This window comes from Apium graveolens, chromosome 5 (genome assembly GCF_009905375.1).
Source record: "Apium graveolens cultivar Ventura chromosome 5, ASM990537v1, whole genome shotgun sequence".
Classification (NCBI taxonomy): Eukaryota; Viridiplantae; Streptophyta; class Magnoliopsida; order Apiales; family Apiaceae; genus Apium; species Apium graveolens.
In genome coordinates this window covers 27,663,285-27,678,623 of record NC_133651.1, presented here as the reverse complement: position 1 = coordinate 27,678,623, position 15,339 = coordinate 27,663,285, and the positions used below count along the sequence as shown (strand labels likewise).

Here is a 15,339-nt window from a genome sequence, read left to right as displayed (position 1 = left end):
TCTTTATAGAGCATGATTCATAAAATAATATATTTTGTAATGTTTTTATGCAATATTTAACTTGCAGAACATAAGTGGTCTCCGAGATCTAAAAAAAAGTGGTTTTCATAGAATTTAACTCATATATGTTACTAATTAATGATGTTCATGTGACATATAAATTTGATAAAGCTTTTGAGATATTTAGCATTTGGCTAAATTAATAATCCATGAAACTTTGTAGAAAATATATTTTGGGCCTCAATTTGTAAATTTGAGCACAGATATTTCCATTCTAGGTTTTTAATATGACCCAGTGAATGTCGGCCCAACAACGTGGACTTGTACACCCAAATAAGGACCTAAATGAAGATAGCTTCAATTACATGTCCATATGATTCGTGTTTTATATATAGGACAGATTCACAAGTGTTTTATGCCTGACGATTGCTAAGACTTTTAAGCACAGATTACGCCGAATAGCTCCCTAGCTTAGCTAGACGTTCCAGACAAGGGGTAAAACTGTTTTTATTAAGTGAAACTAAAAGTTAAACACAATCATTCACTTGTGTGTTATGAATGGTCAATTCATATGTAGCTCTGAAGAAGACAACTTTGACCTATTTTTTACTATTAACTCTGATTGCAGGTAGGCAGGGCTAGCAAATTTGTACGCAGCATGTTTTGTACTTTAATCACACAGACATTAATACCTATGATAATACTTTCACAAAAGTGAAAAAAAATTACAAAATTTATCCAAAGTTAGTGTTGACTATAATCTCAAATCTATTTGATTTATTTTTTGAAAATCTAAATATATGAATCAAGTTGTTCATCTATTCATCATATATTTTATTTTCTAGCCTTATAGTTTGGAAGGTTCATAAAACCTGTTCATTTTCCTATTCCTATGTATTTATCTGCCTATATAAGCAGATCTTTTAATATTATAACTGATGGGTAAATCCAGAGAAGCTTAAAAGCATTTATATATTCTGCCCATGATATTTTGATTCTGTAAAAAAACTCATTCATAAAACACATAAAACACATAAAACACAACAGTTCGCTCACACAAAACTTTCTGGAATCACTGGCGGAAAGAAGATAAAGCCAGAAGACGGAAAATATACAAGCCTATAGTGTATATGGCCCAGTTTGCATGTTAGTTTTTGACAAAGAAAATAGTTTTTCACTGAAATTAGATATTTGATCAAATAAAACCTAATGTGCGATACTTGATTGTTAGAAATAGTTTTTTTGTCCAAAAAGTTAATTTAATATTTAAAAAAAAATCAAGTAGATAATATAAAAAAATATAATTAAAATATCTATTTATCAAATAATTATTTAAAATAATTAAATTCAATCCGCTATTAAAAATAGCCCTGGGTACTCTAGACAATTTAATAAAATTAAAATAAAGATACACTGAAGTCAATTTGGAAACATCATTTCTAGCATGCAAAACAAGGTACTTACATCTGTCACCCTACTCTCAACGTGGCAACATCTCCTTCACTTTAATTCCCCTGCCCCAAAACCTCAAATTGCAACCCAAAAACAAAACAAATCTCTAACTCAAAACCCTACCTTACTAGGTAATAATCTCCATGGCCGATCAACAACAACAGCCCTACTATCAGCACCAACACGAGCCCCATCAAACCACCAAAAACATATCCGGTTCACAAATCATGACCATCATCACACTCTTCCCTCTCGGAGGCCTTCTTCTCCTTATATCAGGCATTATTCTAACAGGAACTATCATTGGACTAGCTGTTGCGACCCCCTTGTTTGTGATATTTAGTCCTGTTTTGGTCCCAGCTGTGTTGGCTCTAGGGTTGGCTGTCACAGGGTTTTTAACTTCTGGTGCGTTTGGGATCACTGCGCTTTCTTCGTTGGCGTGGTTAGTTAAATACTTCAGGCAGGGACAGGGATATGATGCGGCGGAGATGGCTAAGCAGAGAGCGCAAGGCATGGCTGGATATGTTGGTCATAGAGCTCGTGATGTGGGCCACAAGACTCAGGATGTAGCTGGCAGGGCTTGAAGAACTGGATTTTAGCTGGATCTGTGATTATTGTCTTTGGGCTGTGGGCTGTTTAACTGGACTTAAATCTGTTACAAACTTGCATGTAATGTGTTTATTTAACTATAATAAAAGAAATGTGTGTGCTTATATTTATATGATGTATTTTTCTTGTAAGACTTTTTATTTTTATGAAGAAACATTAAACCAGAGACTTTTAGGAATGTAATTCAGATGGAAGTTTATATTTTAATGTTTATGGAATGATAAAGGTGTCCCCTTCAAAAAAAAAATTTAAAGGGGGTCTTAAGGATGTAAAAATTGAAACGAAAATTAAAATTGACCAAAAAATTGGACTAATCAACCGAATAAATAAAATACAACTTGACTGTTGCAGGTGTGTTTATCCAATTTTTTTTTATATTATATCATTATTTAAATTATGCATAACATTTGTCAAAAAGAAATAATTATGTATGCACAACAAAAGGGATCACCTGGTAAACTAATGGGCCGCTCCAACAATCATAGGCAAACATGATGCTTTGCATCCGCCTCCAGCTCCGGGTAAATCCCAAAAAAAAAAATTTTAACATTTTTTTTCAAAGAACATTTTGATTTCTGCACACGTAGCCAGGTTAATGGAGTGAAAATCTGATCCCATCTGAGACTATTTTAATGAATATTGATAGACCTATTAAAAATCCAATTTAGGATTCGATCTGACCCGATAAGAAAAATCCAATTACAAATGGAACAGATATGAATTTAGGCCAATCAGATTCGTTAATAACCTGACCCGGTTTATATATATATAATGATAATTATTTTTTTTACTATATTTAAATTAGAAATTTTATCCTCAGTAAATGTGTAATAACCCCAAAATTTTGAATTTTTTGTAACCGTTATGAATAGTGTTTTAGCTGAATGAGAAAACTTTTCATGTCACACTATGTAGGGGTTCTGTTATGGATATTCTGAGATTTTATTAGTACTCTATATGGTATATAAGTGTATGTAAAGATCGTCAAAATCCAATTCCGAACACTTTGGTTTTTCCCGGAAATCCACTAGATACGGAAAAAATTGAGTAAAAGGTAACAGGATAAAAATGATTTAAATTAAAGGATTATAAGAGAGGATCATAAAATGAATATAATATATTGAGAAAGGTTAAGGGAACCTAAGTAATAAGATCCCGGGTATGATCCCTCAAACAATAAACGAAAACGAAAGTTAAGCGAACCATATAACAGATCAGCGGTCATTAGGCAAACAATTAGGAAGTTAATCAAAGGGATAAGAGAGGATGGTGTCATCCAACCAATAGAAAGAGGACAAAGGAGGGGTGATGACATCACAAAGTGATGCAAGCATGACATAAGAGAGAAGGAAATGTGGTGGAATATTAACCACACAAAATCAAGGGTAAATGGGTAATTGACCTAAAACAAAACAAAACTAATTCAACCAACCAAGCAAATATTCATTTTCATCAAAACAAAAACACAAAATTCTCCTTCATCCTCCCTTTGCTCTCGGCTTTTGCCATTTTCAAAGAAAACAATTTTCAAAATTCAAGTTCAAGGCTTCCTAAATTGGTAAGATAATTCCCTAGTATTCCTTATGCATAGTTATGGCTATTCTATGAGTTTAAGCCTCCAAATCATTCACAATCTTCTTCAAGAAATCAATGAAGAAGACAATGAATAGTGACTTCAAGAATTTTAACTTGATTTTCTTGTTTTTCCTTTAAGATCCAAGCATCCCCAAGTCATCTCAAGACTTCTTAAGGCTTCCTAGCTACTCACACCACTTCAAGGAAGGTATATCATCTCCAAACCCTAGCTTTACTTTGTTAAATAGGATGATTCTAGTTGTTATGGTGATATAGTAGCTTAATGCTTGTTGGTTTAGAATTTGGGTTGGAGTGGTAGTGAAATGGATGGTGAATCTTGTTGTTTTGGTTAAAAGAACTTAAGTATAGTTAAATTCAAGCTTAAGCATAAGTATAAATGTTAATATTGAATTGATTGGGGCTATTAGGATGTGGTATGGATGGAGTTTGGATTGGGATGTGATTGTAGCTTGATTATGGGTTGAATTGGAAGGGTATAAAATTGGGAAATCGCGTAAACATAGTCGTCGTAATGCCCGATTTACCGTAGACTGTTTTTGTTCTTAACATCAGAACCCTTGAACTCATTGCTAGGTTTTGACCATTGCCATGTTTAGATAGTTCATGTTACGAGCTTCGTTTTGATATGTGGTTCGTTTGATTCCGATGAACGGTTTAGGAGAAACGGCCGTTTTAAGTAACGACGTTTCGCGAACGAACCCTTACCCCTCGCCTTACTTTGAAACATAGGTTAAAGACCTTAAAGGACTAATTGAAGTATGAAACATTTATGTAAGGTGTAATAGGCAGTTGGTAAGACACCCGCGAAGGAATTGCCTTAAAACTCGTAATGGTTAAATTATTAAAAATGGTGGAGCCGAGGGTACTCGAGTGACTTAAGAGAATCAGTAAGCGCAAAGCGAGCGTTAGAATCTAAGCTGGTTAATGTATAGATTTACAAGTGACTTTGGTTTAATTCCAACTTACTTGTTGTTTATAGGTTACCAGACTCGTCCCGAGCCATTCGTAACCCCCAGTCGCTCAGGCAAGTTTTCTACCCGTTATAACTGTTGTTGTGATGTATATGTGTATATGCATGATCTTGCGATAAATGCATATTTGTTATTAGCAAATTCTTGCGATATATTGTAGCATGTGATATGGTATATATATACTGAATATTTTGCGAATTCATCGCATTAAGATATCAACTTGGTTCATTTCTTCTTAACCAAGACTTTCTTGAGTACTATGAGAATGCTCATATATTGTAAATTATTATACATATTATTTCGGTGGGCTTGCTGCTCACCCTTGCTTTCTTCTTTCATCACACAACAACAGATAGAAAAGATGAACAGGACCAAGCTCCCGATTCGCAAGCGATTAGGAAACGTTCCGCAGTTTCCTATAGGCGTTGATGTCGCTGTAGCTGAGGTAGGAACTACCAATAGGCTAGGCTTTCAACTTATGATGTACCAGACTTATGTATAATTATGAATTGTAATAATGGCAAAGAAATGTAAATTTATTCAGAAACCTTTTAAGGTGTATTGACATATAATTGTGGAATAAAACGACTTGTGATTATTTTTGGATATTCATCTCTGAGACTATAACTTGTGGTGTGTGTGTTTATTGTGGGGTCACAGTACAGAGTAGTTGATTGTGTATTAAGATTGGGTGTTATTAAGGAAAATGGAACTCGTGACAACCCGGATCCCCGACCCCGGATTTGGCGGTGTTACAAAATGTCCATTGTCTATTCTTCATTCCGTCCAATCTCTAGTGTTCAGTAATAACTCCTGGCGGCGGTCCTTCGACGTCGTGCCTGGATCCTTCGCCGCAGTGGTTGTGTAGTTGTCGTGGGGTTCCTACAAAACAACACTGGAAGGGGGGTTTGGGTCCCGCGGCGCCTCCGGTGTGAGAGTAAGAACTCGCTTTTGGGGAAGATGAAGATAGAGAGGAATGCAAGGTAGCTGTGTGTGTATATGAGTGTGAGAGAGTGATTAACCCCAAAATCTTTCCTCCTTGGGCTATTTATAGCCCAAGGTTAGGGTTTAGGGGTTAGTACCTTTGCATCGTAGTCGTTGGTTTTAGGAGCGGAGGACACCTAGCTGGGGTGGATGCCTTACACGTGTCAGAATGAGAATGGTTGAGGAATGTTCTTAGAAACTCATGGCACGTGCCCTGGTTGTTCTCATGATTGATCAATGACAGTTGTCCCTATCATGTGCTTAGTCACGTGGCTCATGTGTTGAGGCTTCCAAAGATTGGGCCGCCGGGACTTAGTAGTTTGGACTAGTGGTATGTGGGACTGGAAAAAGTTAGGAGTTCGGACCCAGTCCTTGTGGGAGCCATATGTACTATCATGTGCCCCCCACTCCCTTATGCAGATTTTCTGGATGGGGGAGTAAGGTCAGTAATGTTTGTAGTTTGTTGCTTGTGAGGCAAATTTGAGCTTTCATTGCCCTCAGTCTGGATTGTGTTGCGGTAGGCCGGGCCGGACTAAGGTAGATTGGCTTTAGAAGAATTTGAGCTTTTCTTGCCCCCTAATCCGGATTGTGTTGAGGTAGGCCAAGCCGAACTAAGGTAGATTGAATTTAGAAGAATTTGAGCTTTCCTTGCCTCTAGTCTGGATTGTATTGGGGCAGGCCAAGCCGGACTAAGGTAGATTGGCTTTGGGAGAATTTGAGCTTTCCTTGCCCCCTGGCCGAATTCTGTTGAGGTAGGTCAAGCCGGACTAAGGTAGATTGGCTTTGGAAGAATTTGAGCTTTCCTTGCCCCCAATCTGGATTGTGTTGAGGTAGGCCAAGCCAGACTAATGTAGATTGACTTTAGAAGAATTTGAGCTTTCCTTGCCCCCAGTCCGAATTGTGTTAGAGTAAACCAAGACGGACTTGTGTTGGAGAATTTGAGTTGTTGTCGGATCCAAGTGTTGCTGGACTCGGGCGTTGCTGGACTCGGGTGTTGCTGGAACGGGGTGTTGTTGGACCTAGATGTCGCTGGACCTAGGTATTGTTGCTAGACCCGGGCATTCCTCGACCTCGGTATCCCTGGACCCGGGTGTTGCTGGACCCGGGTGTTGCTGGATTAGGGTGTTGCGCGACCTAGGTGTTGTTGCTGGACCGGGATGTTGCTGGACCTAGGTGTTGCGGGACCTGGATATTTTTACTGAACCCGGGTGTTGCTGGACCAAGGTGTTGGTAGACCTAGGTGTTGTTGCTGGACTCGGGTGTTGCTGGACAGGGGTGTTCCTGGACCCGGAATGTTGCGGGACCTAGGTGTTGTTGCTGGACCCGGGTGTTGCTGGCCCAAGGTGTTATTGGACCTAGGTGTTGTTGCTGGACCGTGTGTTGCTGGACCTAGGTGGTCCTGCACCTGTGTGTTTTTGGACCCAGGTGTTGCGGGACCTAGATGTAGTTGCTGGACCAAGGTGTTGCTAGACCTAGATGTTGCGGGACCTAGGTGTTGCGGGACCTAGATGTTATTTCCGGACCCGGGTGTTGCTGGACCAAGGTGTTGCTAGACCTAGATGTTGTTACTGGACCCAGGTGTTTCTAGACCTAGGTGTTGTTGCTGGACCCGGGTGTTGCTGGACCTAAGTGTTGCTGGACGGGGGTGTTGCTGGACCCGGGTGTTCCTGGCCCTGGGTGTTTCTGGACCCAGGTGTTGCTGGACGGGGTGTTGCTGGACCCAAGTAGCCTTAGACTAGATCCGGTTTCATCCCTAGGCTAGGCTGTTTATATCCTATCATTTTGTTGCCTTTTCCCCCCCAATACGGTTTGGGTATGTAAAGCTAATATGGATTCAAAGATGGAGAGTTGTACTGGTTCGAGAAGAAAACTTGATGCTTTGTTGCCCCAATCCAGGTTGGGTATGTTTGAGAAAAATGTTGCCTTGAGAATTTTTTCTGCTTCTTGCCCCCAGTCCAGGTCAATGATTTATATACCAATCCGGATCGAAGGATGGAGAATTGTGCTGCCTTGAGAGAAAAAAATGTTGCCTTCTTGCCCCTAATCCGGATTGGGCGTGTAAAGACCAACCCAAGTCTAAGTAGAGAAAATTTGGTTGCTTTGAGAAAAATGTGCTGGTTTATTGCCCCGAATCCGGGTTGAGGGAGAAAAATGTGTTGCTTTTTGCCTTAGATTTTTTTTCCAAGTATAAGATCATTGTGGTAGTCCAGGTTCAAGCATGACCCCGGACTAGGATTGTTTTTTGCCTTAAAAAAAATATTTCTAAGTATAAGATCATTGTGCTTGTCCGGGTTCAAGCATGACCCCGGATTACGATTGCTTTTTGCCTTAAAAAGTTTTTTCTAAGTATAAGATCATGTTGCTAGTCTAAGTTCAAGCATGGCCCCGGTCTAGGATTGTTTTTTGCCTTAGAAAATTTTTTCTAAGTATAAAATCATTGTGCTAGTCCAGGTTCAAGCATGGCCCCGGACTAGGATTGTTTTTTGCCTTGGAAAAAATATTTCTAAGTAAAAGATCATTATGTTAGTCCGCGTTCAAGCATGGCCCCGGACTAGGATTGCTTTTTGCCTTAGAAATTTTTTTCTAAGTATAAAATCATTATGCTAGTCCAGGGTCAAGCATGTCCCCGGACGAGGATTGCTTTTTGCCTTACAAAATCCTGGTTGGTGAAGAGTTGAAATTGTTTGCATTTTTTCACGAACTCTACTGTGTCGTGATAAATAGTGGGCCAATAATAGCCTTGTCTTATGATCTTATGAGCCAGGGCTCTCACGAACATATGATCTCTGCATATTACTTCATGAACTCCCATTAAACAATAATCAATTTCCGCCGGGCCGATACATTTTAGGATGGGGGGGAGAAAGTCCGTCGGTAGAGTAGTCCTTCTTAAAGAAAGAATTTGGCTGCTTTGGCTTTTAATCTTTGATCCTTTCCTTTGTCTTCTAGGAGCTCTCCCTTTTCTAAATTGTTGATAAAAAGAGTCATCCAGTTAGTTGTGTTATCTATCTCCAGGACTTCTTCGATTTTTATTGTTGGCCTTTACAATTCTTCAAAGTAAATAGAGTAGTCCAAGTCTGATGAAATCTGAACCAACTTGGAAAGGGCATCGGTCTCTGCATTTTCTTCTCTACAGATTTGTAGGACTTGGTTTCGGGGGATCATGGCCAGGTAGCTCGGAACTAGAGCTTGATATTTGGCTAATATTGGATCTTTTGCTATGTACTTTCCGTTTGTCTGTTTAACAATGATATGGGAATGTTGTAGATTTTTAAGTCTTGGACTATGAGGGTCATGGAGAGCTTCAGTCCCGCGACCAATGCTTCATACTCTGTTTGGTTGTTTATTGTCGAGAAGCCGAAGGATATAGTAGTTTGGATCATGAAGTCGTCGGGGTTCTTAAGGACGAGTCCGACTCCTGATCTTTCACTTATTGAAGATCCGTCTACATTCAGAGTCCAGGCTCCTGGGTCCTCTTAGTCCTGGACTTGGCTAGTAGCTTCTCTTCTTCTAGCTATATCATTTTCTGAATCTTGAGTTCTAGTTTTTCTTCTTCCTCTCTCCTTATTTGCTCTCTCATTTCCTCCAACTTCTTCTTCCTGGTTACTTCTGTTTCTTTCTTATTTCCCTGATCCCTTTGGTTCTTCTTCCCCTTAGCTCCAATGCGGTCAAATACTGATCTCTTATATTGCTAGGAGTCTCCGGACTCCTCCGGTTCCTCCTCTAGTTCGGCTTCTTCCTGGATCCGGGATTGCTCTTGCCTATAGAGCCAGATTGCTTCAGCTAGCTCATTACTGGTGAGGTTGGCGATATGTTTCTCAGCCACTGGGACGTTAGTGTACTTGTATATGTTCAGCTCAATAAGGCTCCCGACGTCCCCGGGTGTTTACCACTCTCTCCAGGACAAGAATATGTTGCAATGGTTTCTCTTGGAGTGTTTCTCGGCCGGCTCCCGGATCTTGAGCCTAAGAGTAGTCCGGCTCCTGGACCCGTGTACTAGTAGAGGGTCTCCCAGAAGTATGTTTTCCTGCTCTTACCATTATCTCAAACATACTAACAACAACAACAAAAAAATTTCAACTAAAAAATCGATCTAAGGTTGCTTTTGAAAATAACGAAAACTATCCAGAACAACAACAAACAACTTTCTGGGACTAGTTCCGAAAATTTTCTGGGACTAGTTAACAATATAGTAGGATGAGTGCAGCTGAGTCTTATAACAAAAAGGCAATATGCGAACAAAGGAAATTCAGGGTTCTAAAACAATCGAAACTATCAATAGCACACACAAAAGTGGCTTAAATCAACGAAACGGGGTTCACACAAATGTGGCCTCAAATAATGAGCACACATAAATGTGGCTTAAATATAGAACATTCATATTTATGAGAGAGTTTGGTTGTTTGGGTTCTTACAAGTTAAAGAAATGGACACTATAAAGAGCTTGCTGATGAAGGTGAATCCAGGGGCACCGAGACCCAAGGATGGAGAGCCCCTCCTTCTAGCGCCAAATGATAACTCCTGGTGGCGGGGATGCTCCTTCGACGTCAAGCCTGGATCCTTCGCCGTGGTGGTGGTGTAGCTGTCGTGGGGATCCTACAAAATAACACCAAAAGGGGGGTTTGGGTCCCGCGGCGCCTCCGGTATGAGAGTAAGAACTCGCTTTTAATATGAAGATAGAGAGGAATGCAAGGTGGCTGTGTGTATATGAGTGTGATACAGTGATTAACCCCAAAACCTTTCCTCCTTGGCCTATTTATAGCCCAAGGATAGGGTTTAGGGGTTGGTACCTTTGCATCGTAGTCGTTGGTTCTAGGAGCGGAGGATACCTGGCTGGGGTGAATGCCTTACACGTGTCAGGATGAGAATAGTTGAGGAATGTTCTTAGAATCTCCTGGAACGTGCCATAGTTGTTCTCATGATTGATCAATGACAGTTGTCCCTATCATGTGTTTGGTCCGTGGCTCACGTGTTGAGGCTTCCAAAGATTGGGTCGCCAGGACTAGGTAGTCAAGACTTGTGGTATGCGGGACTGGAAGAAGTTAAGAGTCCGGACCCAGTCCTTGTAGGAGCCATATGTACTATCATTCAGTCTATTTATATATTATACCCTAATTCTTTTAACTTTTCAGTCGCGTATCACCCCAATCTCAAATTAGATAACCATTCCACATCATTTTTCTTCATTCTTAAAATCAAATACTATACAATCTAATGGTATTTTTATTTTTTGATATGTTTTTAATTTATAATAGCTCTTGTAATAAGTTACGTTAAAAAGTAAATATACATAAATAGAGCGAATATTCATTCTGAAATCTGTGATCTGAACAGATCTGAATGTCGAGCGGCCTATAAAAAATTTGGGCCGGATCCGATCCGAATCCTAAAAATTAAATGGATATGGATACGGATTTAGGTCGATCCGATCCGAACACGATTAATTGACAGGTCAATGGACACAAGTATACATAACGCGGATTTTTATGGTTTTTAACTTTCTATTAAGCAGTAAATAATGAGTACTAGCCTAAAACATGTGCGATACATGGTTATTTTAAATAATTGTTATAATTTTATTTTTATATTAATATTATATAAATTATAGTTGTTAAAAGATTAAGTAATATTTTATTTTTAGCCCAATTTTATTATATCGATTAACGAATTATCTTTTAATAAATTTTTTTTAACGTGATTCAATAATATAATTATTTTGATATTGTCAGTATTATTTATTATTTTGTATTAGCCCAAATACCGTCAATATCTACCAAAAACCGTCTCCTGCAGGCCCTACTGTATTAGGTTATATATAACTTTGTTTCATGAGTTTCATAATTTTTAACGATAATATTATATAAGATAACTATGTAATTATAATAAATTAATTAAGTAAAAACAAATAAATAATTTCATCAAGTATTAACCGACTACCAAATTTTTAAGTTTTGTCTATTATAATATAAATATAGATGACTTATGAGTTGTGATACATGTTTGTTTGAGAAAAAATTAAGACAAATATTAGGTTCCTGGTTTTTTTATGCTTAATAGTTAATATGTTGGAGTTATTTTGCTTAAAAGTGTTTGTTGAGCATGTAATGTTTTTTTATCGTAGGTAACCCGCAGCCACTACTCTGAAATTTATATAAAATTTCAAAAATTAAATAAGGTGAGCATGTAATGTTCATTAACATAATACGTGATTTTTTTTCGAGGCTACATGAAAATAGTATCTACTAAAACGTCCAAAGTCACCCAGTTTTTACATTTTTACTATATTTCTAAAGTTCTTGTTTTCTAAAATATGAAACTACAAGGAAATGTTATATATTATTTATTTTGAAATCAAAATCGAACCCTAAATTTTAATCCAAGGTGTGTGAAGTTACACCTAGAGAGGGGTGAATATGTGTTGTGCTTAACTAAAACTGATTTTAAATTGTTACCGGATATTTATCAAATTGTCAGATAGCTTGCCGTTAAATTTGAATATACGATGTCAGTGAGGTGACATGCGATATGCTATACAGAAAACAAATAACGGCAAGTAAATAACACAGAGAGTTTTAGTCAGATTCGATCCCTATGTCCAATGGTCAGCGTCGTGTTCACTTACCAACTTGGTAAGAGAATATATTACTAATCACCGAAATGATACGATTACAAAAGTCAATAATATATCTCCATGCATCCCTTGTTCCTGATAGAAGCTTGTTGATAACACATTTTCCCTTGAATAAATTTCCCTCTAAGCCCTATACCAAACCTGTATAGCCTTTTCTAACAATCTAACTCCATGAACCCTTGTTATCCAAGTTCAATTACTCAGCAACAAATGTTTACACCGTGAACAATACAAGTTTAAATTAAAATTACAACTAAAACTATGAACTCTAGGTATATAGATATACGTGAATAAATTAGAACTCAGGAGTAAGAATATTCAATGAATGCAAAGTTATATTTTTACAAATGGTATGGTGTATACTTTGTGGATCAACCTTTAAAACAAGTATACCCAATGATATTTATAGACTAAGTTAACTTTCGAATAAAAGCATCAACCTTTCCGATCTTGACCTAGTCTCACAGTTAGTTGGTTATTATTTGAACATTAAGATAATCTTAAAATATATTTAAAGTAAAGATAAGATAGATTAGAAACAGTTTGGAAGCATCTATCTTTAGTTTAATTCAAATACCAATCAATAAGAAAGTTGTTAGGATAAAAACGTTTATTAACAACTTCCTAGAAAATAGAAAATGATTTTTGATTAAAGAATTTAATTATCATATGAGCTCTAATAGATTTAAACACGTTAAATATATATATTAGAGTCCTCACAAAAATCTTTCCTATATCATTTCTTTGAAAACCGCAATTCTGGTTAATCTTAAAATATTACTGGCAGTAACTGTAAGCTCACTGAAAAATCTGTCAAAACAAAGTTAGCTTGCTCATAGATCCCGTTTATCACAATGTTTAAAATCTGCAAAACATTGTTAGTAACAATTATATAAATTGCAATCATCTTGCTATTTGAACATTGGAATAAGTTGTAAGTTTATTATCAGTGTGATCATCAAAATCATAAGGGTATCAATTCCCCCCTTTTGGATGATTACAAAACCTTTAGAAAAGTACTTGATACTCCCCCTAAGTCATATAACCCTTGTTCATAATTAAAGTATAACACACTATAGCATAACAGAAAAAAGGACTAAGATGCACGAATTTATAGAAAAACCAACAAGAAAGTCTTTAAATATAAATAGCAACTTCAACTACCAAGGTGAACTAAATCCCCAAGTTCAAACCATCAATAACTTAATCCAAATAACAACCAAACAATCCGACATAAGCACAAAGTTCAAAAACCATCATAAGTACCAAAACAAAACATCAAATTTTAAAACATCAACTTTCCTAAGTGCTCCCTCTTAATCATAAAAAAGTTCATTAAAATTAAGTTTGAGCATCAGTCTTCTCAGGTTCATCCTTCTTGTCCTTATCAACAGTTGACTCCTTAGCTTGTTCCTTCTTGAGAAGAGCTGCAACATCGACCATATCAATATCACAAGATCTAGGAGTATGGGTGATTAATCTATTTAAAGGATCTGATGCAGAAGTGCCAGTTTCAGTCACCATCTGCCTCAGCCATTAGTTCTCATGAGCAACAGCTTTAACAACTTTGAGAATCTTATCCTAGCCTGCTTTCATCTCCTTTATGAACTCCAGCATTTGCGAAGAAACATAGGAACTCTCTTCAACGACAGGTTTCACATGCACCAGCTTACCATCTTTATCAAACTTTAAGTTTGATTGAGTAAGAGTCTTCACATCAAACCAATCAGTAACACAATCATTGTCTCTTAATTCAACTCCATACCATTTGAACCTCTTGTCAATAACAAGCCATAAGGCAAATCAGTGCCAGTCATTGCAGATAACACATCAAGCATATTTTTCAATATCAAATCAGCTAAATCAAACTTCCAACCAGACAAAAATATAGCCACAACTAACACATCATGAGCAGATAAATTGGACCTTGTTCCTAACCTAGGGCAGATGTTTTCAATATAGAGTTTGAACAACAAGTGAGCCATAAGAGTCACTTGTGAGGTTGGAGGAGGAACAAACAACTCAATATGAAAATCACCAGTTATCAAATTTTAATTAATCCAAAGCAGAAAAATCATCCAAATCCCTGGGACCCCTCTTATTATAAATAAACATAGAAGATGGGTTTTGGATTTTAAGAATAACACTTAAAAGACAGTGAAGGCAGAGTAATTCTCACATTGGACACAACAAAAACATAGTGACCAGACTGATCAACATGCAGATTTGAGTAAAAAGCCTTGACCAACTTTGGATAACACAGTTTAGGCATTTTAAACAAAAGTGAATAAAACCCTAAATCAGAGAAAATATTAATTAACCCACAAGAATAAAATAGATCTTCAGAAACGAGTTTACCATAGATGACTTTTTGTATGGGAAGATCCTTTGACACCGAATCTTCAACTTTCAGCCTTTTTCCATCAGGAGTAGTCTTGAGCATACCCGAACCTTCATCACCGCTTTTAGTCTGGACTATATGAACCTCATTTTCTGACCCTTCTTCATTAATTAACGTTCATTTGTTTCGAGATATCGACGGTGTAACATCATCATGACCACTAACTTGTCCCTTTGCAATCGCCCTAGTCTTTTTCCTAATCGTAAGTCACAAACCGATCTTCGCAATTGTACGGAGAGTATATTTGTTAAATACTATAGAGAAAACCCTAGATCCGATTAAGAGAGGTGTGTGGAAAGTGAAAATACTTGTCATGATTGTTTGTTTTAATGTTCTTTTCATGATTAAAAGGGAGTATTTTTAGGATAAATACTAAATAAACTAGATAGACTCCTAGAATAACTCATTTAGCTCACAAAAAAACATAAAACAAATCTACTACTATATAACTAGATTAATACATTTAAATAAACACATATGTGAATTTAAATTTAAACAATCATATAATAACCTCGACATAATTTACTAGACAGATGTTCATAAATACAAACACATAACGGACATATCGAAATCACATAATATTGACCAATTAACCCACATTTTGGAAGTCATGCAAAAAGATCAAATAAATATCAACAACTGATAGTACCCAGTTATACCTTGTAAGCTTGCTTACTGAATATTGCACATTCCCA

The 15,339-nt window shown here is 37.3% G+C and overlaps 1 protein-coding gene across 1 annotated transcript; it reads left to right on the top strand.

Annotated features, from left to right (window-relative positions):
* The first annotated feature begins 1,595 nt into the window (after positions 1-1,595).
* On the top strand, positions 1,596-2,036 carry LOC141659933 (oleosin H2-like). The gene has a single exon (XM_074466873.1). The coding sequence runs from the start codon at positions 1,596-1,598 to the stop codon at positions 2,034-2,036; it is 441 nt and encodes a 146-aa protein (XP_074322974.1).
* Positions 2,037-15,339: the final 13,303 nt, after the last annotated feature.